Below are 26925 nucleotides of genomic sequence, written 5' to 3' on the forward strand. Positions count from 1 at the left end.
AAAATAAATAAGTAAATAATCATAAACTCTTAGATTAAGAAATAAAATATGGGGCTGGAGAGATGGTCCAGTGGTTAAGAGCACTGACTGCTCTTCCGGAGGTCCTGAGTTCAACTCCCAGCAACCACATGGTGGCTCACAGCCATTTGTAATATGATCTGGTGTCCTCTTCTGTGTGCATGAAGACAGTGTACTCATACATAAAATAAATATATCTTAAAATAAAATGTGAAAAGACTGGGGTGAGTGGAATTCAGTGCTAGAGTGTTCACCTAGCAAGGGCATGGCCTTAGACTCAATATCCAACAGCCAAAAAGCCACATGTATCGACTATTCAAATCTCTTTGGTGGTGGTTCTCAACTGTGGTCCGCCCCCCCCATGTTGATGTTCCCCTATTAAGGAGCTGCTAGATATACAAACCATCTGGGGCAGCTGCTTTGCAGTTGGACAAAGCAGAGCTGGCATCAGATGACAGGGACAGGAACTCCAGTACCTGGACCAGGGATGGCTGGACGAACGGAAAGCCCCCATCTGCTCCCAGGGCCCCACAGGCAGAGCCATAGCCATTTCCAACCCTTTATTGGGGGTTGTTAGCCCCAAATAAATATAATACATTAAACCCAGAGATGAGGGTATTGTGCACCCCAAAAGGTGAACCCCCACAACCCCAGCTGGGCAAAATAAGTTAGTTGGAGGGGGAGCCTGCCAAAGGCCAGGCCAGCTCCCTGGCTGAGCAGGCAGTGGCAGCTGGACTTGCACACACAGATCTAAAGTGCATCTTGGTTCTATGGTCCCCAGGTCTGTATGGCTCTTGGCAGGGCCACTGGGAGGGGCAGGCAGGAACCTCCTGGCGGCGTTCACACCGTGCCAGCAGTGGCTGCCAGGGTTCCGTGTGTCCTTCTGGCCATTTGGGAGGCGGGGAGTACGGCCTTTCGGTCAGGAGTCCTCAGGGGAAGTGGTCATCAGGCTGTGGCTGAGTTTCCAGAGGAGGATCCGGGACGGTAATTCCTTGATGTAGCTTCTCCAAGGAAAACTTCATCTGCCGGAAGATGGGGAGGTGGGATGAGCACGTTATCTGTGCTGTTTTGCATGGCCATGCTGCCTGGTAACTTCTCAAAGAGGGACCCAGGAGCTCTGGGTTCGAATCCTGACTCTGCTATTACCAACAGTGGTAAATCCCTTCGTTGCTACGGGCCTATTTCCTTGCCTGCAGTATGGGTGACTAATATTCCAGAACTATGTCAGAGATTTGAGGGGTGCCAGTAAGTACACCAGGGGACATTGACCAAGTACCTATCCTTGAACCAAAGGATGCCACAGACTTCCTACCTAAACCCAAAAAGGAGGCAAGATGTAAATCTGAACCTGCTCCCACGGGCTGGTGTGCCCAATGGTCCCCACCAGGTGGCACTGCTGTGGAAAGCTGCGGAGCCTTCAGGGAGTAGGGCCTCACTGACTAGTCAGGCCACTGTGGGAAGAGTCAGAGGTGACCCCTAGTTTCACAGCCCCCAGGGCACCCACTATGATGGACAACACATCATGACTTAATAAACATTTTCTTCCTTTTACTGTTTGGCTGTGAAATGTCTGTCCCTGACCCTGGGCTCACGTTGTGAACACTCAATCCTCAGCTGGTCTGGGAGGGTGTAGACCCCGTAGGATGTAAGTCTAGTGGGCGAACCTACGCTACTATGGATCCCAGCCTGGCCTTTCTCCACTGCCTCATCTCTACTTTCTGATCCCAACCTAACCTGAGCAAGAACCAAGCTGCTCATGACGCAGATGGAGCCACATCTATAAGCCATTAGCCAAAGTGAGCTTCTGGAAGACACCGCTGTTTGAGGTGACAGTCCACCACACCCAGATTGCTTTTCGGTGAGTTTGGACCTAGATGGAAGACTGAGTGTCTCTAGGCACAGATGTCTAACCGCATCTGGGATATAACCTTTGACAGAATTCCCTGCAAACCTCTCCCACTGTGGCCCATAGTTAATTAGGTACTGTGTTCCAAGTCACTGTCACGTGTTAATGAGAGCAAAAGCCCTAAGCTTAGCTAAGACCATACTGCCAAAACTAAAACATCCCTGGCACTTCAAGCCCCAGCCAATAGTGTGCATTTGCTCTGGGGATGCCCTCCCCACCCCCGACTCCCCAAGAGCTATATAGCCTTCGTTTACCCTTGAATAAAGTTGAGCAGTCTTGCTGAAGCTGGTTCTGGAAAGTTATTCTGTTGTACTCACAGGCTGTCCTGTTCCACCCGCCCCCTCCCCTCCCTCTCGCCAGGGGGAGGCAGACCCACAACAACCCCTCCCTTGTTGCTGCCAAGTGTTGCCACAGAGGGAAGAAAACCAACCAGTTCACTTTGTAACTGCCACATAAGCTGGCCACAGAGAATCTAACTAGCCCACGAGCTCCCTGCTGCAAGGCTGGAGGGCAGCTCAGCTCTCAGGAACCTGTGGCAGTGACTTGGTGCACTCTTGGCAACGTAGGGAGAGGAAATAATCAAGCTTGATGTCAGGACTCTGCTCTCCAGGAGCTGGGAACCTCAGTCTCAATTCTCTCTCCACCCTGTTCTGCACGCTCTGTCCGCTGAAGCATCTCCCTGACAGCTTGCTTTTGGGGTACAATAGTGTTCTTAAAAATTGGGACCCATGCTGGCGGATAGGACGTTTTTAGTTTTGTTTAGGGTTTGTGCCCTATTCCGTCCAGTACTAACAATATAATCCATGGGGTTGTGCATGTTAGGCAGGTGTTCTACCCCTGAGCCACACCCTAGTCCCCCACTGGGGGATTCTAGGCAGGGGCTCTACCACTGAGCCACACCCCAGCCCCTCACTGGGGGATTCTAGGCAGGTGTTCTACCCCTGAGCCACACCCCAGCCCCTCACTGGGGGATTCTAGGCAGGGGCTCTACCACTGAGCCACACCCCACCCCCTCACTGGGGGATTCTAGGCAGGGGCTCTACCACTGAGCCACGCCCCAGTCCAAACAGCTAGTGACAGAGACAGCTATCCTTTGCATGTCCCCAAACCCAGCCTGCTACCAGCAGAATCAAAGGATGAAGGATGCTTTTCCAGGATATGATAGGTTTTTCCCCCTTCCGTTCTTCCCCCTTCTGTTCCATGTACTTTGCTAGCAAGCTACAAGGGCAGTAATAGGACTGTTTTTCTCATTTTACAATAGAAGGAACAGGCCCTGAGGAGGGGGGGCATCTTGTCCCTACCCTAAACCCCACATGACTGCCTTGTACCTCATCCAGGAGCTCCACGGATGCACGAAGGATCTGCCTCCACTTGTGCACCTCGACACTGTGGAAATGCTTCTGCAGAGCCAAGATCTCGGCCCACTCCGTGGCTGTCTGAGGGAACTTCCTGTGGGGACACAGAATCCGAGTGAAGAGTCCTAGCCGCCTCAGTCTGCTTGAGCTCGCCCCTGCCCTCCGGCTCTCCCCACTTACCCCTTGGCCAGTGCCAGGCTGTGCCATGACTCGAAGGTGTGGGCCGTTCTTTCCAGAGACCAGAGACGGTAAAAGAGGAGGGCATTGAGGGCGATGAGGATGATGAGGCTGGAGGACAGAGTCAGAGATCAGGGATCCTGGGGCCCTGATGCTCCCTATAGTTATGTTTGGAGCTCTGCACCTCCCCCCAACACACTACCATAACCATAGCTCAAAGGTGCCTTGATTACCCACCCTTTTCAGAGGAAGGAGGCTCAGAGAGGGTGATGGATAGGCCTAGGGTCACACAGCCCATAGGTAGAAGAGACAGGGCTCACATTCTGACCTACGTCATGCCTACGTGCTTGCTGGCCACACTAAGCCACCTTTCCAGGAAGGGCCCGGGGACATTGAGCAGGGAGAGAATGCTGCAGGGGGATGAGCTGCGATACAGGGGTGAGGGTGGCAGAGGGAGGATGTAAGGCCCTACCTCACACAGATCCTGCGGAGGCAGTGAGGGGAAGACGGAGATGTGAGAAATGCTCGGGGCGGTGCTGATGCCCAGCCCTCCACCCAGGGCATCTAGCTCTGAGCCCAGAAGACCACAAGGTCCCTCCTGGGTGATCTTAGGGAACCAAGGCTTCAAGAGGCTGAGCTTGTGGCCTGGGTGGGCTCCAAGCTTGGGGTGGGGTGGGTGTCTTTTCCTCAGTGTGCTGTCCTCCCATACACGCTGGTCCGGTGTCCCTGCCCAAGCCCCTCAGAGTCCCAGCTCAGCCATCCTTGGATCCCTGAAGTTGTGATCGCTTCCCGTCTCTGCCTGTCATGACCTCTTATACCAGCCCAGCCCCTTCCCTCTGATCTGGTGACAGCTCTCCAACTTCCCCGCTGTTCCATGGGACTCTTGGTCACTGGCATGTCTCCAGGCCCATTCACCTCAGGAATGGGGCGCAGAAAAACCAGAGTACAATGTATCCACAACCTGACTTCTCTTGAGTACCTAACTCCACATTATCTTTTCTTCCAGATCTCCTCTGATCTCCCATGGCCCCCAGGGTGGCTGCTGTCCCAGCAGGAAAGACCTAAGACAAACTGAGCAGCACGTGGAGAGGCTGCCGGATGTATCCCAAACAGCATTTCATGCAGTCTTGCTCTGAGTTGAGCCCACACCCCCAACAAAAGCAGAGGCCCAAGGAGGCCACGCATGTGATCTACACCGTGCAGCCAGGCTGCAGACCCACACCAGGCTCTTTACTCACACAATGCTGATGAGAACCAGAGCGCTGGGGATGCCTGCCCCGGCGCCCTGATCCATGGATGGTTCCGAGAATCGAGAGCTGAGGGAACCTGTGAAACAGCAATTTGGGGTGAGCCAGGTGCACCCCAGAGGCCACTTCCTCCGGCTCCCTATCAGGTAACACACCTGAGGTGTGCATGCTGGTCCGGGTGCAGGGGTCCGGGTCTGGGTGCTGAGGCCCATCTCCGTGGCCCCTCCAGCTCAGGGGCCGTTTCCGCCTCCGCAGGCCTGACAGTAGTCCGCGAGTGTCCTTCCCTCCTTCCTCCAGGGACAGCTTCTCTGCCTTGGCGAGTTCTCGCTCTGAGGGACAAGAGCTGGCTCAGTAGGTCTGTCCCCAGCTGGGTCACAGCTGCCCCCGAGCCACCCAGCCTCAGTCCCCTACCCAGGTGGTGGAAATAATCTTCAATGCCGCTCCACGAGTTCTTCTCGATGAGAGACTTCACAAGGCTCCACGGTTGCTTTCGGTAGCGGATCTCCGAGGACACACTAGGATGGCGGCAAGAGAGGTCAGGTTTGGAGGGGAATCATCTAATTTGGGGGAGGTCTTTGTCCTGAGAAGCAATCCTTCCTGGGGCTCAGGCTAAACACCTCAAACTCAGGCGTTGGCCTCTTCTGCTTCCAGACACATTTACATTTAAGTCAAACTTTTCTATTTTTATTTATTTATTATTTATTTATTTGAGACAGGGTTGAGACAGGGTGGTGAGATTATCAGGCCTGCTCTCCACCTGTGAAACCTACTCAGACCTCATCTGTTGTCCCTTATGGCACTCCTAACTGGCCTCAGCCCTACACAACAGAGTGGGAGGCCTCTTCTTGTCCCCTGTCTACATTTGTAGCCAGAAGGAGCCTGCGTGTGGAGTCTATTCAGGGTCCTCTGGGTTCACCCCTGTCCTGAATGCACCTCGCTTCAGCTGATGGTCAAGCTCCCCGTCCCCATGAAACCCTGCAAAGCTTCATGAACTATCATGGATCTTGGATCTCACCTTCTACTTCTCCACTCCAGGCTACTCCTACCACCCCAGCTACTCCTACCATTCCAGCTACTCCTACCACTCCAGGCTACTCCTACCACCCCAGCTACTTCTACCACCCCAGCTACTCCTACCACTCCAGCTACTCCTACCACTCCAGCTACTCCCATACTCCTACTTCAGGGTCCTTGTACTGGCTTCTGAATGGAAGCCCCCGCCTTCCTCTGGCTATTAGGAAAGATTCCTTTCTCAGAAGTCAGGATACACTCCCCTGGCCCCTCACTCTGCTGTCCTGTGATTTTCTCCAAAGCTGGGTGAGATGGTGAATTGGAGGACATTTGGCAATCACCTAATTCGCTGAAATTTCTCCAGTAGAGTTTGGAGGTCCCTAATGGGGCAAGTTTTGTCCCCGAGGCCTAGAATAGATGTGTAATTAACAGTTGAGCATTTATATACGGTCCTCAGTTCTCCAATGACCTCTGGCCCCTGGGGTCACCCTCTGACCTCCACCAGGGTAGTGGCGGCCCTAACTAGGGAACACTCGGGCTCACCGAAGCCGGGCTTTGTTCCGGGCCAGACCCAGGATGCAGTAGCGGTGGGCAGTGTAGAAGTAGTCCTGGTACGGGATGCCCTGGGTTAGCACCTCAGAGTCCACCACACACCCGCCTGCCTGTGGGCCGCGCCGGAACAGTGTCTGTGGTGAGGCGGGAAGGACAGAAGGGGCATCAAGGTCAGGCCTGTTCCACACAGCCAGCCCACCCGCTGGGCCACCCCACCCAGCCCACCTGTGTCTCCACCACAGAGGCGCTCTTGGGGCCTAGCGGGTTGCTGATGGGGATTGTGTAGGTCAGGACTCTGCGCTGGTGGCACTTGCTGTCACTGCTCCAAGGGCTCAAGGTCACATCTGGGGTGGGAGGAGGAGAATAAGGAAAATAGTTTTCTTTCCTTGCTCACAGGCTGTGGGAAACTCAGCCTTCCTGGACAATTTCAATTCTCTGAGGACTTGTCCCCAACTGCACTACCCTACCTCATGTCTCCACGGTGCTGCCCACCTTACTTTCAGTTTAGAAGCTAAAGAAATGTAGACTACAGTGATACCGACAGCTGGGGCCCTTCTGGGACCACCTCATCCATTGCTGCTGCCTCAGTTTCCCTTTTATATCAAGTTCGGTTTCTCCCAAGCATCAAACGAGGGAACCACAACCTTTGTGACACCTTTTCCTGGAAGCCCCCTGAACCTTCACACATATCAGGTCTCACACTGAAACCAGTACCTCCCACACTCTCTCACTGGGCCACCATTCCACCACCATCCTTCAGGCTCCCAGTGGAGTTCCAGGCCTTGACCTCTGTTGTCTTGGGGGAGGGTGGGAGGAGGCGCGTCTGCATGTGTGTGTATGTGTCGTGTGTGTGGGTGTGTGGGTGTGTGCGTGTGTGTGTGTTCATGAGCACAGCTGCACATGTGTGGGGGTACCTATGAGAGTGGAGAGCAAACAACCTTGAACGCCATTCCTCTTCGGGTGCCATCTACCTTGGTGTCCCAAGGCAGAGTCTGTCGGTGGCCCTGATGCTCACCAACTGGGACAGGACAGCTGGCCACACCTACCCTGCTAGTCATGACCACGTGCTCAGCTTCTAAAGAAATTTTAGATCTATTTCATTTTTAGTGGGTTGTGTGTGTCTGTGTATGTCTGTGTGTGTGTATCTCTGTGTGTGTGTCTGTGTGAAGGTGTTTGTTTCTGTGTGAGTGTGTGTGTATGTATCTGTGAGTGTGTGTGTCTCTGTGAGTATGTGTGTGTGCATGTCTGTGTGTGTATATCTATGTGTGTGTCTGCGTGAGGGTGTGTGTGTATGTATCTGTGTGTGTCTGTATGTATATATCTGTGTGTGTGTGTGTCTGTGCCTATGTGCGTCTGTGTGTGGATGTGTGCCCATGTTTGGGTAAGTCTTGTGAGTGCAGTGCCTGTGGGAGCCTAAGGTGCTGGCTCTTCCTGGAGCTGGGGTTACAGGCAGCTGCGAGCAGACCCAGGTGGTGCTGGGAATTGAACTTGGGTCCTCTGCAAAGTAGTATGTGCTCCGAACCCATGAGCCATCTCTCCAGCTCTTTTAAGCGTTTTTTTGTTTTTGTTTTTGTTTTTTTTTGCTATATTTATTTACTTATGGGGAATGGGGCATGTGTACCAGGGCACATGTATGTCAGAGAAAAACTGGCTCTCTCTGCCCACCATGTAGACTCACTGAGCCATCTTGCTGGCCCAGAACCTCACTTTTTAAACATGGGTTCTGGGTATCAAACTCATGCTTGCTCAGAATGCACTTCAGGGAGTGAGACATCTCTCCAGCCCAGCTCCGCTGTCTTCTAGTCTCCTGAGGATTGCGTCTAGTTCTACCTATCAAGGGTCTACCCAGGAATAACATCTGGTTAAAACCAAGTCTAATCATATACTGTCTGCCTTGGACACTCCATTGCTCCACAGTACTCTAGGAGTCAGAGAGCAGGCATTAACATGCACTGGTTAGCATCTTAGGGTAGCTGTGGCCTGAGGCCCTTTCCCAGTAGCGACCTGTGTACTTTTCATGCTAATGTGAGCACCACAAGTGCACCAGGGTGCAGAAGAAACCGAGACACAGAGAGGCTGGAACCCAAGGCCACTCAACTAGCAAGAGGCATGGCGCTCCCTGCTCCTACAGATGCTTGATAAGGTAGCCCCTGCGTCCTTTCCCCCTGACCTGTAAACTTGCACTGCTGCAGGAAGTCCTGGAGGAAAGGTGAGTCTGAGAAGAGCATCTGCTGCAGCCGCTCAGCACCCACATGGAAGACAGAGTTGATGAGGAGCCGGCCAGAAAGGTCGGGAAGCAGAGCAGCCAGGTCACCTGGGAGACAAAGGGTCCTCGGTATGTGGGTACACCTGTCCCTTCCCCAACTCACTCCCCGGCTTCCGGGGTGGAGGGGCAAACTCATATTCCTGAACAAGAGACACTCAGGAGCCTGGGGTGGTGGCACACGCCTTTAATCCCAGCACTTGGGAGGCAGAGGCAGGTGGGTCTCTGTGAGTTCGAGGCCAGTGAGTCCAAGTTAGCCAAGGCTACACAGAGAAACCCTGTCTTGAAGAAAGAGAGAGAGAGAGAGAGAGAGAGATAGAGAGAGAGAGAGAGAGAGACACCTAGGAACCTGGAACAATGCTCAGTCTTTCCTACACCATAAGGACTGGCCCCAAGTGGGCACACACCCCAGCCCAGCCAATAAAAGCCACCACAATGGTGCCCACTGGCACAGACCTTTACAGTCAATTGGAATCATTTGTCATGTCAGACCACTAGAAACCAATCTGGGATTTCTGCTGTAAGAGTAAAGTCTACCTGGAAATTAGTATAGGGGAAAAAAAAACCCTGAACATAACCAATTTTACAGCCTGACTTTTCAGGCCACATGACCTCGAATGCTGGGCTCAGGGTGCGCCATTCGAACACCACCCTTGGCCACCTGCACGCCTTGCCCTGTGCACCAGCGCCTTCCCCTCTCACTGGCCCTGAAGTGGGTATAACCAAAGTGGACAAGCTGGGGCCTCCTGCCTCACCTTCCTCTCCAGTAGATGAAGAGGAGTTACTTGTGTCTGTCAATAGCTCCTCTCTTGACAACAGATCCAAGGGGCCCAAGGAGGTAGGTGCCGGCTCAGTGCTCGGAGGCTCTGCTACTGGGGTCACCGTCTGGCTGGAGGAGGCATCCAGCTGGCTGGCTGGCTGCTCCTCTTTGTCCTCCTCGGCCTGCAGAGAAGGGCTCCATCCAGCCTTTCCATATTTTGACCCCAGCCCGAGGGTTCCCACGGGTTAACTCTGGCCGCAAGAGTTTGGTAGGCTGAAGTTTAGGCCCTGGCCAGAGTGACCAGCTCTAGATACATGTTTCTGTACCGGGGAGGGGTGGAGGGGCTGGGGGGGGGCTCCTGTCTAGTCTGACAGAGGCCCCAGTGATGAGGGCTTATGCGAATGCTTGGCCTGATGCTTTGCTGCCCACTGGTCTCTGTCTGTCTGTCTGTCTGTCTATCTATCTATCTATCATCTATCTATCAACCCATCCATCCATCCATCTCACTCCCCTTCTGTCTCCTTCCCCTTTCTTCTACTCTGCCGTATTTTCCCCCGTTTACCTCGTCTGTCTTCCTCTCTCCACCTGTCTCATTCTTCTGCCAGTCCCCTGTCCCTCTATTGGTCGTCCATGCTCCTTCCTCCATTTCCACCCTCTCCCCATCTCCCTGTAAGCACCCACTTCCTCACCCCGTGGTCTGCATCACTGCTGGCTCGAGAGAGGTTTGGGGTGACACGGCCACGCCTTGAACCCACAGGGCTTGGCTCCTGGCTCCGGTCAGCTACCCCTGAGGGGGTGATGTCGCTGAGTGCGATTACATCTCCCACCTCTTTGGGACTCCTGCAAGGAAAAGAAGGAAGTGGGACGTGGCTGGATCCTCAAGCCTCTGCGTGCTACGCTCACTGTGTTGTCCCCTGCCAGGCTTTGCACAGTAAGCTCATGTTTGTCAACAGTCCCCAGACGGCAGATCCCGACATCTCTTTGAGCCACCTTCTACCTCCAACTCACCCAAGACCATTCAGTTGCAAGGGGGAGACATAGTCTTCATCTTCACTGGTGAGGCCCAGCTCGGAACCATAGCACTGATGGACCAGGTGCCAAAGCTCTCGGGGACTCAGCGTCTAGGCATAAGGGATGTGAGGTTGGTCTCTTGTTTCTTCAGCCTGGTCCCAACAGTTCCCCTGGCTTCCACAAGAGGGCAGCTTAGCTACCCACTCAAGTTCACCCATTCCCACCTGGTAGGCAGCCTCCTTCAGCAGAGCCTGGGCCCTGGGCTACTAAGTCCACAGAGAAGATTCCCATTTTTACCCAGAGAGATGCGGAAACTCCGCAAGGGTAAGTCATGTGCTCAAGGTCAAGCAAATGACCCAAAGGGATTTCCAGAAGAGCGCAAGCTCTAGCCTCCTATGCTGTCCTGCCTTCACCCGCCTCAGCAGGTGGGCTTCCCACTGTCCACCAATTGGCTGGGCCACAACGTCAACGAAATAATTACAACCAATGCTAACAGTCAGGGCAGCGGCAGCCACTGGCACTTTTACAAGCTCTGTGCTAAGTGCTAACTCGAAGTAGATACCCGTGTAACCCTGCCAGGGCTTCAAGACGAGATGTGCCCAGTAGCCCATCTAAGGCCACCCAGATGGGAGGTGACAGTGCTGAGATCAGAGCCCCAGCAATGCCTAATCCACTCAGCTGGAGATTCTTTTGAGGAAGGGCACTCTGGAGCTGCCTTGGGAGATAAGTGACCCAGCAAGGCACACAGAGGGGCGGGGGTGGGAAAAGGTGGGGGTTGGGCAGTGTCAGCAGTGTTGGTGGACTGTCACCTTCTATAACCCTCCCCTCCCCGCTAGCAGCACCTCACATGGGGGCTTCCCTCTGCATTAGGGACCAAACAATTCCTTTCCTCCATCAGGGACTTGGAGCTCTTGGCCTTTGGGAAAGCCACAGATGTAGAAGGCCTGGTACCATGAGGAAGAGCTGGGAGTCTCTCCCTGGTTGACCCCATCCTCCACCCTGAGCACCACTCATACCCACCTTTTCAAGCAGAGCATTCTGCCACAGGCGGAAGATAAGGAGGAAGCAGCGATCTCGGGCCCCAAAGGAAGTGAAGAAATGCTGCAAAGACAGGAGCATGAGGTCACAGAGGTGGAGGATGGACAGGGGCACCCTGTGGTCACTACAGTGGGGAGGAGGCTCCTGGAGGTCCACGTGGGAGACGGAACCTTCCCCAGTGCCTGGGGCTGAGACAGTGCACTCTCCTAGCTCTCTTTCCTGCCAGAAATGGCTAACTCTTGCAGCTTTGGGCTGTTGAGTCTTTCCTCGGTCCTTCCTGTTTCCTGTTTCCACTCCTGTTTCCAGAGTGACATAGCCATCTTTCAGCCAACCGGATGTGAGGCAGTAACTGAGGGCAAATGCCATGTGTGGTGCTGTCCCAGTGCTAGGGAGGTGGAGCCACACAGTCAGACCACCATCTCAAAAACAAACAAAGTCTAGGGGGTGGGGGGATGGCGCAGTGGTTAGCGGAGTTTGCTGTTCTTGCAGAGCAGCTGGCTTGGGTTCCTAGCACCCACTTCAGGTGCTCACAGCCATCTCTAACTCCAGTTTTAGGAGATCTAATGCTTTCTTTTGGCCTCGGTGTAGTACACATAACATGCAGGACAAACAGCAATACATGTAAGATAAGAAGAAATTAATTTTTAAAACAAAGAACCAAGCTTTTGATCCCAGCATGGGGGAGGCAGGGGCAGGCAGATCTCTTTGAGTTCAAAGCCAGCCTGGACTACATGGTGGGTTTCAGGACAGACAGGGCTGTGTAAGAGACCCTACTGCCCCCCAAAACCCCAAAAACCAAAGAGCAAACAATAAGACCTATGAAGACGGCCCAGTGGTGGAGTGTTTGCCTGGAAGGCATAAAGCCCTGGGTCCTATCTCAGCTTTGGCTGGGGGGGGGCATCTGAACTGCTGGATTTGTGGGAAATTTTAGGATCACTGAATTATAGGACACCTATGTGAGGGCGCTGCACAGGGAGGGTATTGCAGGTGCTCTACTCAAAAAGAGGGGAGCTGGACCACTGCAAGGCTGAGAGAAGAAACAGGCCAGGTGCCCAACACAAATGGGGCTCTGCTCTGATGGACGTGTCTGGGTGAGTTGGGGCATCCCTGCCGCGACCCTAGGACACGGCTCCCCACATCGGGTCTACCACTCACCTTCTCACTCTCCGTACAAATTTGAATAGCATTGGGGATGAGCTTAGCCGTCTTTTCCTTCTTCAGACAGGTCACTTCCTTCAACTGGATAGAAATCTAAAGACAGCGCAGGACAGTGAGAAGCAGCCGGAAGCGCTGCCGCCCGAGGCCCCTCTGTGCCCGCACGCAGCTCTACTCACTGTGGTCTCCCATCGGAAGATGTTGCTGTGGAAACACACCCAGTTCTCGGAGAGGTAGAGGCGGCCCTGGAGAAGGATCTCCCGCTGCAGGGCGCAGGAGTAATCTGAGAGCGGCAGACACCGGAGTCAGCCCACGGGCCAGCAGGGAGGCAGGAGGGAGGTCAGGGGCTCCGATCCAGCCCAGACACTGGGGCTGGGGGCATGGAGACTCACCCACGATGAGGCGCTCTGCCTCGGGGAGCCGGCTGAACAGTTTCCGGAAGTCCTCATTGCGTTGTTTGTAAGTGGGACTCAGCATCTGCGGAGGGGTTTGGGGCACAGGAAATGAGTGCAGATTCCAGGCCCCTATTTGGCCCCCCAAAGCTTCCCATCCCTCTCAGTGTTCTTAGCCCTTGGGGCCTCTTCGCTCACAACACTCATGTCACCATAAAGATACCTGCCATTTCCTGTATTCATTTTATGTGTACGAGTGTTTTTCCTAAATGTGTGTGTTTGTGTGCCGTGTGTGTACTGGTGCAGGTGGAGGCCAGCAGGGCATCTGATCCCCTAGAACTGGAGTTACAGGCACTTGTGAGTGGCCATATGGATGCCAGGAATCAATCCTGGGCCCTCTGCAAGAACACCCAGTGCTCTTCCTCTGAGCCATCTCTCTGGCCTCTTTTTTTATTGACTTCATATATTAGCCAGGCCCTGTGCAAGGTACAACCACCAGCATCACTAAATCCTATCCAGTGTTCCCTTTGGCCTTGTAAGATTGGGCTGACGCTGCCGAAGCAGGGAGAGGAAGGGCCACCCAAGGCCACTTAGAGAGTGTAAATAGCAGCATCCCATCCAGTGTGTTAAGTGGAAGTGCGGCTCTGAAAGCATCACTTGCTCCTTAACTGCTCTGGTCAGGGGCTCCTGGCCAGCACACAGACCCACCCCCGCCCCACCCCACCCCCACACCTTTACCAAGCCCCTATGTGCAGATACTCACACTGTACCAGCTCTGCATCTTCTGCAAGAGAAAGAGATGAATCAGGAGGGGCCCTTGTGTTTCCTGCCCTTGCCGCCCTCTCCCAACCCCACCTGAGCTTGCACCCACCTTGCTGTTGCGGATGAAGTTCCGGCTGCCCAGGCTCTGGGTGCTGGGGGTCCCCGGCACTCCGCTCTTCTCCGAGGAGCTATCAGACCCCTTCTCGACCATGGTGCCTGGCTCTGGCTCAGGAGCGGGAGGAGGCCGGCTCGGGGGCAAGAGTTGCAGCCGCTTACGAAGAGAAGGGGAGCTGCTTGGTGAGCTCCGGCCAGAGTGGGGTGTGGTGCTAGGGAGGGAGAGGAAGAGAAGTGGGTGAGGGGAAACAGGTTTGTGGCAGGGATAAACCTGATATTTGAAGGTGCATTCACCATCTAGCGGCTCCATTTGTTCATCCATCCATCCATCCATCCATCCATCCATCCATCCAGTTATCTGTCTATCCATCTGACCATTCACCTGCCTAGCCACTCACCTATCAATCCATCCATCCATCCATCCAATCATGCAATTATCTATCCATCCATCTGAACATCCACTGCCTAACCACCCACCTGTCTGTCCATCCATCCATCCAATTATCTACCCATCCATCTGACCATCAGCCAACCTAACCACCCATCTGCCTATCAGTCCATCCATCCATCCATCCATCCATCCATCCACACACCCATCCATCCACACACCCACTCACCCATCCATCCATCCACCCACCCATCCACCATTCTACCCACCCCCTTCACCCATGCACTCACCTACTTCCTGTCTTTCTGACACCAAGTGTGGCCCTGAATATCCTGCCTTCTACTGTTTCACTACAGCCCAGGGAGTAATGACCTCACATCTAGTTCTTTTGAGGGTTAAAGGAATCAAAGTGTGACGTCTCTAACACGGTCACGCACACAGTGAGCGCTCGATGAGGGGGCAACTCTGGGAAGTCAGTTCTTTCCTTCCATCAGGGGATTGAACTCAAGGTCATCAGGTTTGCCTGATAAATGCTTTTCTCCAATAAGCCATTTCACTAGCCCAATGCCTGATATTTTTAAAAGCATTATCTTACTAATTTATTCACAAAGCAAAAACTTTATTGATAAGTGACATTCAAAATGCAAACCTAAGTACCTTTCTTTTTAAAAAAGCGTTTTTATTTATTTGTACTGTGTCTGTGTGTTTGTGTGTGTTTATGTGCACCACAGGTGTGCACTGCTTGTGGAGACCAGAAGAGGGTGTCATATTTCCTGAGCTGGAGTTACGGTGCTTGAGGTCACCGTGCGGGTGCGGGGAACTGAACCCAGGTTCTCCGTAAGAGCAGCGCAAGTTCTCAGCCACTGGGAGCCATGTCTCCAGCCCCGAAGCGCCTTTCTTAATGTCCTTCCTTTTCCCACCGGCATCTCTAATTTGTTCACAATGCCCACCAATACCACCTCTAACCCTGACTTCCACTTTTCCTTTCATGCCCACTTCTCTTCAGCCCAGCCTTCCTTTCTGTCCATGTTGATGACACATGTGTGTCTCTGTCCCACAGGCTCCCCTCGCCTGCAGAGGAAGCTGGAGGCAGCTGCGCCACCTCAGGGTTCTTTAAGCCCTAGCCTGGTTGTGCCTGACTCCGGGATATAACCAAGTCCTGACTGACTTCCACGACCAGGTCCTGTCACTTCCCTGGCCTCACATCCCTCCTCTGTCCAGGTCATTCCAGCCTCCTCCTGTTCCTTCAGCTCCCCAGAGTCGTTCCCACATGTTGGGACAGGGCAATAGGTTCTCTCCGCCTGAAAAGCCACCCAGAGCTTCAGCATAACTGACTCCATCTTATTCCTTCTCAGCACCTCCCTCCAAGGTCCCTTAGCCTGAAAGAGGCCCTCCCTCCCTCCCCGTTCCTCCCTCCCTCCCTCTTCCCTCCCTCCCTCTCTCCTCACTCACCCACACTATCTACACTCACCCTGTTCCTTTGTTTATTCAGTTTGTTTATTGCCTGCCCTACACTGTGAACTTCCAGAAGACTTGGTTGCTATCTGTATCCTTAGCACCGGAACTAGAGACAGGGCAAACAATTAATGCTTAATAAACACCGTGGGGCTGAATGAGCAGCCCTGAGCTGGCTGGGACTAGCACTAACAGAGACCTGAAATACGGCTTGGTTCTGGTGAGCTAACCTCCTGCCAGAGGTGGACGTTAAGCAAACAGAACATTCTGGTAACTGTGCAAACAGCAACCGCAGTAAGGGCAGTGAGGGTGAGTGGCGGGGACTTTAAAAGGACATCATTGTTGACTTCTTATCGGATTATGTCAAGCACTCCGAGGGATTGATTTTATCATTGCTCAAAAACACTGTGTGCTTGGTCCCATGATCGTTTATAGTGGACACTGGGGCTACGAGCATGTGGTACTGGCAGCAGGACTCACAGCTGCAAGGGGGCTCTCCTTCAGGGATGGGCTCAGGAATTAGCTCTCTCCTTCACCCTGCGGATCCCAGGAATCCAACATGGGTGCCTGGGTTAGTGGCAAGCACCTTCCCCTACTGTGCCACCTTGCTACCTCCCAGGAAGTTTCTTCAAACGTATCTCTCCTGTTTGTAATCATCAGTGGTTCCCCCTGACCCACACTGTCCTTGCTTTTCTTTCCTTTGTTTTTTGTTTGTTTCTGCTTTTCCTTTTTCTGAGCTGGGAATTTCATACCAAGAAATGACTGAAAAGTTTGTGCTTAATTGGTGTATGCTCACTGTAATTTTAGCCACTAAAGCCACACTCCCAGCCCCTCACTGGGGGATTCTAGGCAGGGGCTCTACCACTGAGCCTTCCCCACCAGACTTCTTATACTTTTTATTTTGATGCAGGGTCTCTCAATAAGTTGTACAGATTGGCTTTGAATTCACTCAGCAGTCTAGACTGGGACTGAACTTTTTACTGTCCAATAGGCACGTGACACCGTATCTTGCTGGTGTTTTTGATGAACAATTTTTTTACTTTAAGGTCTGGCTGGTGTTGTTTTGTAATCATACCAAGAAATCACTGAAAAGTTTGTGCTCAGTAGGCCACACTAACTACTGTGCCAGGGCCTTGCAAGTTCTTATGCATACGTCAAGACTCCCTTTTCCCCCACTCCTTTCTGCGTGCCCCCATACCCTGCTGGGGCAGCAATCATCCCAGCTGTGACTTTTGTTTGAGATGGGGTTTCCCTGTGTAGCCTTGGCTGTCCTGGACTTGCTCTGTAGACCCGGCTGGCCTCGAACTCACAGCGATCCACCTGCCTCTGCCTCCCGAATGCTGGGATTAAAGGCGTGCGCCACCATGCCCTGGCTCAGCTGTGACTTTTTATGATGACAGTTCTATGGGCTTATGGAGACAAGCCTTGGGTTGTCCTAGTTCCCACTGTGCCTCAGCCAGGCTTGGATGGGGCGCAAGAGAGGTGTTCATGTGACTCTTATAAAGTAAGTTTATTTAGTAAATTATGTGTATTAAAAAGTGTCCAAATGTTAAAAAGTGAGAGGCGGAGGTTAGGGGTGAACGGTGGAGCTGTATAGAGGGATGGAATCACACCACGCAACAGATATACTTAAGAGGTTTAATAAGGAGATAAGGAAACCATCTCTGGAGATGCATGTGGAAAGAGAGAGAGAGAGAGAGAGAGAGAGAGAGAGAGAGAGAGGAGGAGGGAGGAGGGGGAGGGAGGAGGGAGAAGTAGCGGGATAAGTAGAGAGAAAGGTAGAGAGAGAGAGTCCGTGTGGAGGGTCTGTCTTTTATATGGCCCAGGGCAGGGCCACGCCCCCGTGGCAGGTAAGCAGTGGCATCACAGGTAGGCAGACTGAGGCAGAATCCTAACCGCTGAATAAAAGGATCTAAACAGTGGCCTGGGCCATTACTGACCCCCCCCCCTGGGCCAACCAGTGCCTCTGGTCACCATGCTTCAGTGTCTGAACTCAGTCTATCCCAACTTACAGCCTGAGAAAGCCTGCTCCCACGTTGAGCAGGTCAGAGGCTTCCTGGTTGTCAGGGGTTCTCACCCTCCTCACCCCAGGAAAGTCCACAGCTCTTCCCTGGCTCCTCCTTCATTCTTCCCTCTACTTCACATGTTCTTCCCCCACTGGTGTACGGGAAACTCATCCCCAAACTTCTGACAGACGCATCTCCACGTTCTACTTGAAATCACACAGCCCTTTGCTGGTCCCTCTTGCCTTCTCTGTTCTCAGAGCCTCTGCCAGTGAGGTGCTGCCTCCTGGCCCCACATCCTTCTCCCACCATGGCCGAGCCAGGTACCCATGAGTACGCGCTACCAGACCCAAGCAAAGTGATCAGGCTTGCTTGTTCCCTCCCAGAGCCGGGGTCTGTCCACATTTGGACTTAAAGGAAGGACCCAAAGGTTTCTAGTCTTAGAACCATCAATGCTTCCCTGTGGGGCCTTGCGCCAGCATCTGCACCTTCCCTAGCCTGACTTTCACCTAGTGTTCTTACCTCCCATGGCTACTTGGAGGAGAAATGGTATGTGAGACAAAGGGACAAAGAAGCCAGGTATGACAGCTTTCTCTTGGCACAGCTGCAGAAATGGAGCAACAGCTCCACCACCAACCTTCCTGGAAATATCCAAGAAGCTATGCTGACCCTGGAGGGACCTCAGTCGCTGCCATAGGCTTTCCTATCGCTATATAAACATACACAAAGCATCTACCCGTGTAGCTGGCAGTGGGGACACATTGCAAACAACAGATTCCAACCACTTGCCAGCACTAACCAGGGAGCCAGACCATCAGAAAAAAGACACAGAAATTAAGACAGTGGCCTCTGACAACTGCTATGACGCTCAGCACAGATCTCCCAGAGCACTGCCACTATCAGGGTCCAGGTTCCAGCCAGAGGTGGTGGAGCACTCCTGTTAATGCAGTGCTCCTGGGCTGAGGCAGGAGAATGACCATGAGTGTGAGAGCAGTGTAGGCTGCATAGCAAGATTCTGTCTTAAAGACTCCAGAGTTGGGGATGTGTAGCTAAAGGGCCTTGAATCTGCTGGTGAGGGGCTGCCTAGAAGTCACCAGCGAGGAGCTGGGGGTGTAAATCAGTAGAATCTGCCTGCTAGAACCTGAAAGGTATGCCCACCATGGACAAAGGCCCGGATTCCATCCCAGGACTGCCACAAAGCAAAGCAAAACAAAACAAGAAACAAAACTGAAATGTAAACTCGAAGCTCCTTCACCACCTCCCCTCCACCCCCGCAACCCATCAGAAAACCTCAACTTAAAATCTATGCACCTTGAATTCTGACTGAGTAATTAGGAGCAGAGAGGGTTTCTTAAGTGAGCCAGACTGCAAAAACTTAACTGGGCAAGGCTCACCGAGGCTAAGGGCTGAGGACAAAGAACAGAGCTGGCAAAGTGTGGGGGAAGATGGTACTAGATTCTCAGGACATCGCGTTCAGGGCCAGGACTGAGGCTGGCAGGTCTGAGAACAGTGAACAGCCAGCAGAGTGAGAGCACATGGGTTCCCAATGAAGGCTTGAAGACTCTAGGCCACCGTGTATGGTTCTAGGGAGAAGGTGACCCCCCACCCGCCCCGACCCCACCTGCCCAGATCCGCTGGCATGCTGGAGGCACAGACAAGCCAAGCGCACCCACAGTTCCTGCCCCTGGATGGAAGAGGAAGTTCTTAAGGGCCAGCAACAGAGCCCTAGGGCGGCCCAAGCCAGCCAGCCATTCCTGACAGAGTGAAGGGAGGGGTCAAAGTGGCGAGAGGAGGACCGTTATGGGGCGGGGACTAGGAAGAGAATAGTGTTTTCACTGTGGCAGATGCTATGGCTTCCTGGGTCTCAGAAGCTGCCTCTGCACAGAGGGCCAAGAGCACACACACAGGTGTGTGGGAAAGGGAACGCTTGCTGGGGAGGCATAGGGTCACTGCAAACCTGCCTGCAGGCGGGGGAGGTCCGTGTGTCCTTAACACACACAGGAGTGTTAGAGGCATAAAGAATCAGCATTGTAAGTATCCCATATTTGTATACAAATGCCAGGAAAATTACACACACACACACACACACACACACAGAGAGAGAGAGAGAGAGAGAGAGAGAGAGAGAGAGAGAGAGAGAGAGAGATCACAAATATGCAATAGTCACACAGCCTCAGAATTAATTCCAAATTCAGAGAATACAGTAAGCCCAAGATCTACAGCCACGGGAAAGTTTTACAGAGACACTGAAGGCCAAGACAACAGCAAAACCCACAACAACCTAGTACTCACACATCACCTAGTCGCAGGCCCCAGTGACCCAGACACTCATTCCTAAGGGAAGAAGTCATGGGTCAACCTATGCATCCCGGGTGCGCCTCTGACTTCAAGGTGGTCATCCGGCAGAGAAAACAAAGGCTAGTTCTCAAGGGACGAGGGGTGGACTCGTCAGCTGGCACAGTGACAGAAACCCTGACATTCTCACAACTATGAGGGTCTTGGAAATAATGCTGTAGCAGATAGTAAAGTGAGGCCTGGGGTGTGTTTTACAAAGCAGTTAAGGTTACACCCAACGTCCCAGGAGGGAGGGTCCTCAGCTGAGAAAGCCACAAGGGGTCTCTCTGTCTCTCTTCACAGACAAAGCCACAGAGGGTCTGGGAGACACAGAATCTCATATGCACCAGGGACATGTAACAATGCCGCATTTGGATACACGGGGGCTCTCCCACGGATGGACCAGAGGCAAATGAGCCACCCGCAGGGCTCCAGACACACACCATTGTCATAGGAGGACACACACAGTTTCTACTTGCCCACCAAGTCAAAAGACTTTCAAATGTGGGTGACAGGCACACAGCAGCAGAGTCCCAACCACAAACGCACGTGCGCGCACGCACATGCACACACACACACACACACACACACACACACACACACACGGTAATATCACAATGCAGGCTCACACAGCGGTAACTCACAGATGTAATCCATGGTAAATTCCAGGCACAGCCAGCCAAGGAATTTAAGTGGAATGCCCAAACCCGCCTCAAGACACTAAAATCACAATGAGGCACAAGCTCAGAATTTGTAATTTGCACATGGTGCCACAAAGAAAATGAGACATGCTTCACACCCAACCACAGTGGGTCCAGGAGCCGGAGATGCACTTGACTTGATTGGGAGCCATCACACACAAGATGATAGATAACACACAGCCACACAAACACTGCCTCAAAGGATCCCAGCTGTTACACACACACACACACCACGCAGAGCCCAGTCACTTTCAAGACACAATCACAAACGGAAACCCACAGGCGCAGGGGACCAGGCAGGAGTAGGGGGTCACCCCGCTCCCCGCCCAGATCTCAGGCTCAAAGAAGCTCCCTCCCCCAGTCGCCACGGCAAACGGGGACCACGGATCCAGAGGAGCTGAGAGTACTGCGGGGGTATGGGGGCTGCTCGCGGTGGTCCTGGGAGCCGGGGGTGGGGTGGAGTGGGCAGGGCTCCTCAAGAGAGACTATCCAGGCCTGGGGGCAGCACCCCGCTACTCCTGAGTGTCCCAGGCCGGCAATGACGCCCCAAGCTCGGGCCTCGCAGGCAAGCTGCAGGCCCCCCAACGCCCCGAGACATGTGTCCCCGCTCTTGGTCCCCATCGGGGTCGCTCCTACATGCAAGAGCTCGGGAACCCCCGCTCCGGCCCCCTGCCCCGGCCGGATCCGGCCGCTGTCCCCGCTCCCTACCCCCAGGCCCCGTGCTTACTCAAACATGGATGCGGCGCCCCGGCTGCAGGGCAGGACCCGGCCGGCTGCGCTGAGCTGGACCTCCCGGGCCTCGCCTGCCACGGCCGCCGCCCCCACCGGACCCTGCAGCCCGCACAAAAGGCCGGAGCCGCCGGAGGCCGCCTCGGCGTCAGCGACACCCCCTTCCTGCTCCCGCCCCGCGCGTCACGGCGCCGCCCCCGCCGGGAGGGGGACCTGGACGCCAGCGCGGGCCTCGGCCTAGATGGCTGGAGAAGAGACCGGCTGGGAGACCTGCACCAACCGATGGACAGAAGGAAATTTTATTAAAATGAGCAGCTTGGGCCTGGCGTGATGGAGCATGCCTGACATCCCAGCACTCCAGAGGCTGAGGCAGGAGGATTGCCGTGAGTTCGAGGCCAGCTTGGGCTACATAATGAAGTTCCAGGCCAGACTGGAATGAGAGCTTGTCTTCAAAACAACTAGCAAACCAAGAAAACAAATCTAAACACCCTGGGTTTCTTCCTAGGACCCAGAGGAGAACCTGGGAGAAGCTGAGAAGTGGGGTGATGGGTGTCAGGCTGATGCTTGGGAGAATTGGCCTGGGGCGGAAGTCTGGGGGGTAACCGCAGCTGAGGGGTGGAAAGCCTCTTCCCGCTCTCCCCCCACCTAGTCTCTAAGCCTCAGTTCCTGCCCTAGAAGCGTCCACTGTGTGGGGACTTCCCCAGTTTATTGCTGCAGACCAAGTCAGCCTCCAGCCCACTGGCTCTTGCTGTGCGGTGAGCTTGGGCAAGTCCCCAAGGCCAGAGGAGCCCCCTCCTCGGAGGCAAGGGGTTTCCCCTAGAACAGCGCAGGGGCAGAGCTCATCAGCCCTTTCAATGCTGGGAAGCCTGCCTAGCCTCAAGACGGGAAATGACCATACATTGCAGAGTAGGACGAATTCTTGTGCCAGCCAACCCTGCACCCACCTCCACAAGCCAAGTAGGGTTGTCGTCCTTGCTTGAAAACACAAAGTGAACTCTGCCTTTGGGACCGAGCCGCCCAGCCCAGGGACTTCTCCCTACCCCTCTCCAGCCTTCAGCCTCTTGTCCAGCTTCTGTAGATCCCGGTCCTGCCTTGGTCAGCTTCCATCCCCGCCCACTCTGTTACCCCTTGCAGCCAGAAAGCCAGTGAACAGCCAAGTATGGCCAGAGCCCTCTTGGCTTTAAGTCTACCCCGGCTCCACCCCACTCCTTTTAACGACTAAGTGCTCACCTTGGTTTCCGGGGACCTCCTGATTGGGCCCCGTTTCACCTGTCTGACTTCTTGGCCCCCCTTGTCTCCTGGTGGCTCATTCGAGGGTCAGCCTCACCTTGCTCCTCCCACCTGCCTCCGGCCTCGGGACCACTGCTGTCCCTTCCTTACCAGGAAGCTCCTACTTCTTCCGTGGCTGCCTTCCATCCTTCTGCGTCTGCTGGTCTTTCTATACTTCCGTTGCTTGTTTCCTCTTTGAAAGACATGTTCTTTGGCGGTGAGGGCGTTGGGGGTAGGGTGGAGGGAGAGTCAGGGTTTCTTTATGTATCCCGGGCTGGCCTCAAACTCGCTATGTAACTGAGGCTGGGCTCGAAGTTGTGATCTTCCTGCCTTAGCCTCCTACAGGCTGGGATTGCAGTCAGGAACCACCAACCTCAGAAACCCTTACGTTTTTTAAGTAGAGAGTATTTATGTCAAATAGGAAAATGTATAATGGGCATCTGTGTCCCCACCATCATATGCAATAAATACGCATAAAAGGCTTATTAATGTCACCGAAGAGTCTGAATTATATCTAAGGACAATGGAAAGTTATTAAAGGGTTTAATTGGGAGACTTTTTGGCCAGATCACTCCAGACTTCTCCTTTGGGTGGCTGGTCATTTTAGTTGGATTTTTTTTTTTTTTTTTTTTTTTTTTAATGAGGCTCTGACCGGCCTCAGAGGCACTTGGGAGGCAGAGGCAGGAGAACTACTGTGAGTTTAGTCCAGCTTGGTCTACATAGAGAGTTCAGGCTTGTCGAGGTTATGCAGGCAACTCAGTCTCAAAAAGAAAGGAAAAAAGAAAAAAAAAAAGGAAAGGAAAGGAGGAAGGCAGGGAAGGAGGGAGGAGGGAAGGACTGGCTAGCTGTTCCGTCCCACGTGGTGGCACACACCAGTCATTCCAGCACTCTGGAGGCTGAAGCACAGGACCGTGGGGTTGAGGTCAGCCTAGACTGCAAAGCAAGACCATGTCTCAAAAGCAAACAGGGCTAAAGAGCCGGCTTGGTGGTTCAGAGTACGAACTGCAAAGGACCGGAGTTAGGCTCCCTGCTCCAGGGGATCCAGCGCCCTCTTCTGGCCGCCACATGCATAGGCACAGATCTCAAGAATACACATTAATTTTTTTTACACTTTTAAAACAGATACACTGTAACAGTTCACCATCAACGGCTCTTCTTTTCTCTGCCTAGGCACGCAGGGTACCTACTGTCCTGAGGTCGGTGTGTTCCCTCCTGTGTGACTTTGCTACAGCAAAGGCATCAACAAGCCAGCCTCTTTCTTGCTCAGTATCTCTGAACCATGTACAGTTAAGCCTTATTGTATCCTTTGGCAGTTTGCTTTTCCCTCCCACTTGGTCACCGTGTTCCTGAGACTTTTTCTATAGAGGCAGAGTTGCCTCCTGAACATTTGCTCTTACCCAGCACCCGCTGTTGGGAGGAAACCCCAGCACACACTTCTTTGTACTCAAGGCCAGACATTAGCATTCTTTTCTTTTCTGACCCTCTGCCCACGAACCTCTTGGTTTCCGTCTCCTTGGCCCAGAAGTAGTTTTTCTTTGCAGGCATTTTGTTTGAATTTTGTTTTTCCTTTCTGCAAGCCACTGCAGGAATTAGCTCTTGTGATGGCTTGTGGCACACTTAGAAATATGTCTTCCCACTAGGGATGCTAGAAAGAATATTTATCCTCTTTGCCTTGTCCATAGTATTATTTTCTTTCTTTTTTTGTTTTTTGTTTGTTTGTTTGGTTGGTTGGTTGGTGTTCTGTTTTGTTTTTTTGAGACAGGGTTTCTCTGTGTATCCTTGGCTGTCCTAGACTCACTTTTTAGCCAGGCTGGCTTTGAACTCATAGTGATCTGCCTGCCTCTGCCTCCCGAGTGCTGGGATTAAAGCGGTGTGCCACCACCGCCCGGCTATTATTATTATTATTATTATTATGATGATGATGATGATGATGATGATGATGGTGGGGTTTTTTTTTAAAGACAGAGTTTCTTTGTGTAACAACCGTGGCTGTCCTGGAACTTGCTTATTAGACCAGGCTGGCTTTGAACTCACAGAGCTTTGCCTGCTTCTGCCTCCTGAATGCTGAGATGAAAGGAGTGAGCCACCCAGCTTTAAGTTAATTTTTGAAAAGATGTTTTGATGTTTTTGAAGTGTATGTGTGTGTATGTGTGTGTGCATGTGTGTGTATGTGCGTGTGCGCGTGTGAGTGTGTGTCTGTGTGTGTTGCTGTAATGTAATCCAGAAGAGGGCATCTGATGCACTGGTGCTAGACTTGCAAGTGGCTGCAAGCTGCCTGGTGTCGGTGCTAGGAATCTAACTCAGATCCTCTTCAAGAGCAGTGCATGCTCTTAACAGCTGAGCCATCACCCCAGCCTGTTTATTTCCAAATAAACCAAATTCTGTTTACAATTTGCCACCTTTGTTTCATACACATCTATCTCATGGCTTCAAATCAGGCCAGATTAATCGATCCTCAGCATACCGACCATGAGGAGCCCACACTTGAGCTGAGCCACAGCCTGTGCTATGGGTCTTCTTGCTGGCAGCATGCAGTTGGGCCCACAGTCACTAGTCCCGGTGCACATCCCTGAGCTTTGTGGGTTGTGATGGTTACGCACTAGCACACTAATGAGGCACAGCTGAGAGTGTGTCGGAGCATGCACCTCTAGGGTAGGTGGAAGGGAGGCCTTGAGTGTGTGTAGCACACTCCTGAGCTGGGATCCTAGCCGGAATAAAAGGGGCGGGGGGGAGAAAGAGAGCCTAGGGCTGGTCTTCCATCTCTCTGCTTCATGGTCCTCAGAGATGTGGGCAGCCGCCCCTGCTGCAACTGTCACAGCTTCAAAACTCTTCTAGCATTGCCGTGATGGGCGGTACCCTCAAATCCTGAGCCCCCACAAATCCTTCCGTAATGCCGTCCTGCCAGCTATTTGGTTACACGCAAAAGAAACATAACGGATATGCACATCTGTCTCATGGCTTAAATCAGGCTAGACTGATTGATCTTCAGCATATTGACCACGAGGAGCCCACACTTAAGCTGAGGCCATTGAGAAAGACAAGGCAAAGACACCTCCCATCCCATTCCCAAGTCTGACCTGTCCTGAGACAGAGGCTCCACATCCAGGGTCTTCAGACTCTGAAAGCGTGATGGATTTGGGGTGCCTGGAGGTGACTCCCCATCACTGGATGGAGTTATGTGAATAGCAGGCACCCCCAAGAGCTTCCAGGATTTAGGAGCTAGGTCCTGGACACCGTCAGCCTGTGTCTGTTGATCAGCTGGAGAAGCAGGTGAGCCCCGGTTACCACCCTGGGCCCCCTGGGGAGCCCAAGGCAGCAGAGGCAGGAGTTCAGCCATGAGGAGCAATTTGGACAGCAATGAGGCCCTTAGGGAGAGAAAGGAAAGGTAGAGAGTCCTTGTCCAAGTACAGTTGGGGGGGGGGGCGGCATGGCAGAGATCTGTGTGAGATGCCGCCCCCTCTGCTGACAGCCTACCCTCATGACTCTGAGCTTCCATTTCTTTTTCCATCATACTAAAGGCCTTGTAGAGATAGAATATCCCAGAACAAACAGACAAGACAGTGCCGAGAGCTCAACCACGCAGAGCCCAGATCTGAGTTCACAGAGTGCTTGGCAAACAGCTGTTCCTGTCTGCAGGTGTCTTCCCTGTGCACTCACTATGGCTAGACTCTGATAGCAAGACACCATGCCTCCTGTACACACAAGGGTCAGGAAAGAGTCAGGTCTCCAGTGGGCTTCCACCATGGCTAGCCAAGCTGGGACAGAGAAAGGCAGACTCGAAGACTTTCCTTGCCTGGTTTTCTCAGGTCCTCCACCAAGACAGACAAAGAGAAGGTGGCACTGAGGCTCCCACAGCTGAGAGGAGGGAGGGCTACTCTCTGTACTGTTAGAGCCATGTGAATCTGGCAAAACCAGCTCAGAGCCTGGGTCTCCTCACAGGAGAACACAGCAAAGGCTCCTTGTAACCTGCTGACCGGAGACAAGGGGAAGGTGACTTTAGTTTAAGGAGGACCCTGGCTCTCCAGCCCGGCTTGGACCTTACCAGCGCTCTGGAGTCCCAGGACCTTGTGAATTCTTTCTTCTGTCTCAGAGGGTTCAGACTTCCAGGGTAAGAGAAGAGGCCTAGCCCTTCCTTCTCACCCTGAGTTGGGCGGTGCCAGAGACTCATGACCTTCAGGCCTGAACAGCATGTCTGACTGGAGTCCTGTTACTCTCTGGCCAGCTGTTCCAGGAAGAAAGTCTACAGTGGGGGAGGGGTGGGTGCTTCTACTACGGAGGGCACCTA

At 53.2% G+C, this 26925-nt stretch overlaps 1 protein-coding gene across 3 annotated transcripts; it reads right to left on the reverse strand.

Annotated features, from left to right (window-relative positions):
* Window positions 1-563: 563 nt before the first annotated feature.
* Gramd1a (GRAM domain containing 1A) lies at window positions 564-26804 on the reverse strand. 3 transcript variants are annotated; one of them, XM_051162681.1, is made up of 20 exons: window positions 26683-26804; window positions 25718-26005; window positions 13757-13973; window positions 13649-13669; window positions 12886-12970; window positions 12673-12776; window positions 12494-12589; window positions 11321-11401; window positions 10298-10410; window positions 9979-10129; window positions 9285-9471; window positions 8437-8580; window positions 6492-6610; window positions 6258-6400; window positions 5115-5218; window positions 4859-5032; window positions 4695-4782; window positions 3460-3567; window positions 3253-3373; window positions 564-1040 (listed from the first exon to the last, which is right to left on the reverse strand). In XM_051162681.1, the coding sequence occupies exons 2-20, from the start codon at window positions 25975-25977 to the stop codon at window positions 948-950; spliced, it is 2409 nt and encodes an 802-aa protein (XP_051018638.1). In that variant the 5' UTR covers window positions 25978-26005; window positions 26683-26804; the 3' UTR covers window positions 564-947. The 3 variants fall into 3 exon arrangements, with proteins under 3 accessions (XP_051018638.1, XP_051018637.1, XP_051018639.1); XM_051162680.1 differs by lacking the exon at window positions 26683-26804 and having other exon boundaries at window positions 25718-26035; XM_051162682.1 differs by lacking the exons at window positions 25718-26005; window positions 26683-26804 and adding an exon at window positions 21370-21508.
* Between the last annotated feature and the right edge of the window lie 121 nt (window positions 26805-26925).

The sequence above is a fragment of the Acomys russatus genome, chromosome 19, assembly GCF_903995435.1.
Source record: "Acomys russatus chromosome 19, mAcoRus1.1, whole genome shotgun sequence".
NCBI lineage: Eukaryota > Metazoa > Chordata > Mammalia > Rodentia > Muridae > Acomys > Acomys russatus.

Coding starts and splice junctions, on each gene's coding strand:
- Gramd1a (XM_051162681.1), bottom strand. CDS start 25,977: ATGGCTGAACTCCTGCCTCTGCTGCCTTGGGCTCCCCAGGGGGCCCAG. Junction 12,777..12,885: donor GGCAGAGCGCCTCATCGTGG/GTGAGTCTCCAT, acceptor TGCCGCTCTCAG/ATTACTCCTGCGCCCTGCAG. Junction 8,581..9,284: donor TTCATCTACTGGAGAGGAAG/GTGAGGCAGGAG, acceptor TTTGTCTCCCAG/GTGACCTGGCTGCTCTGCTT.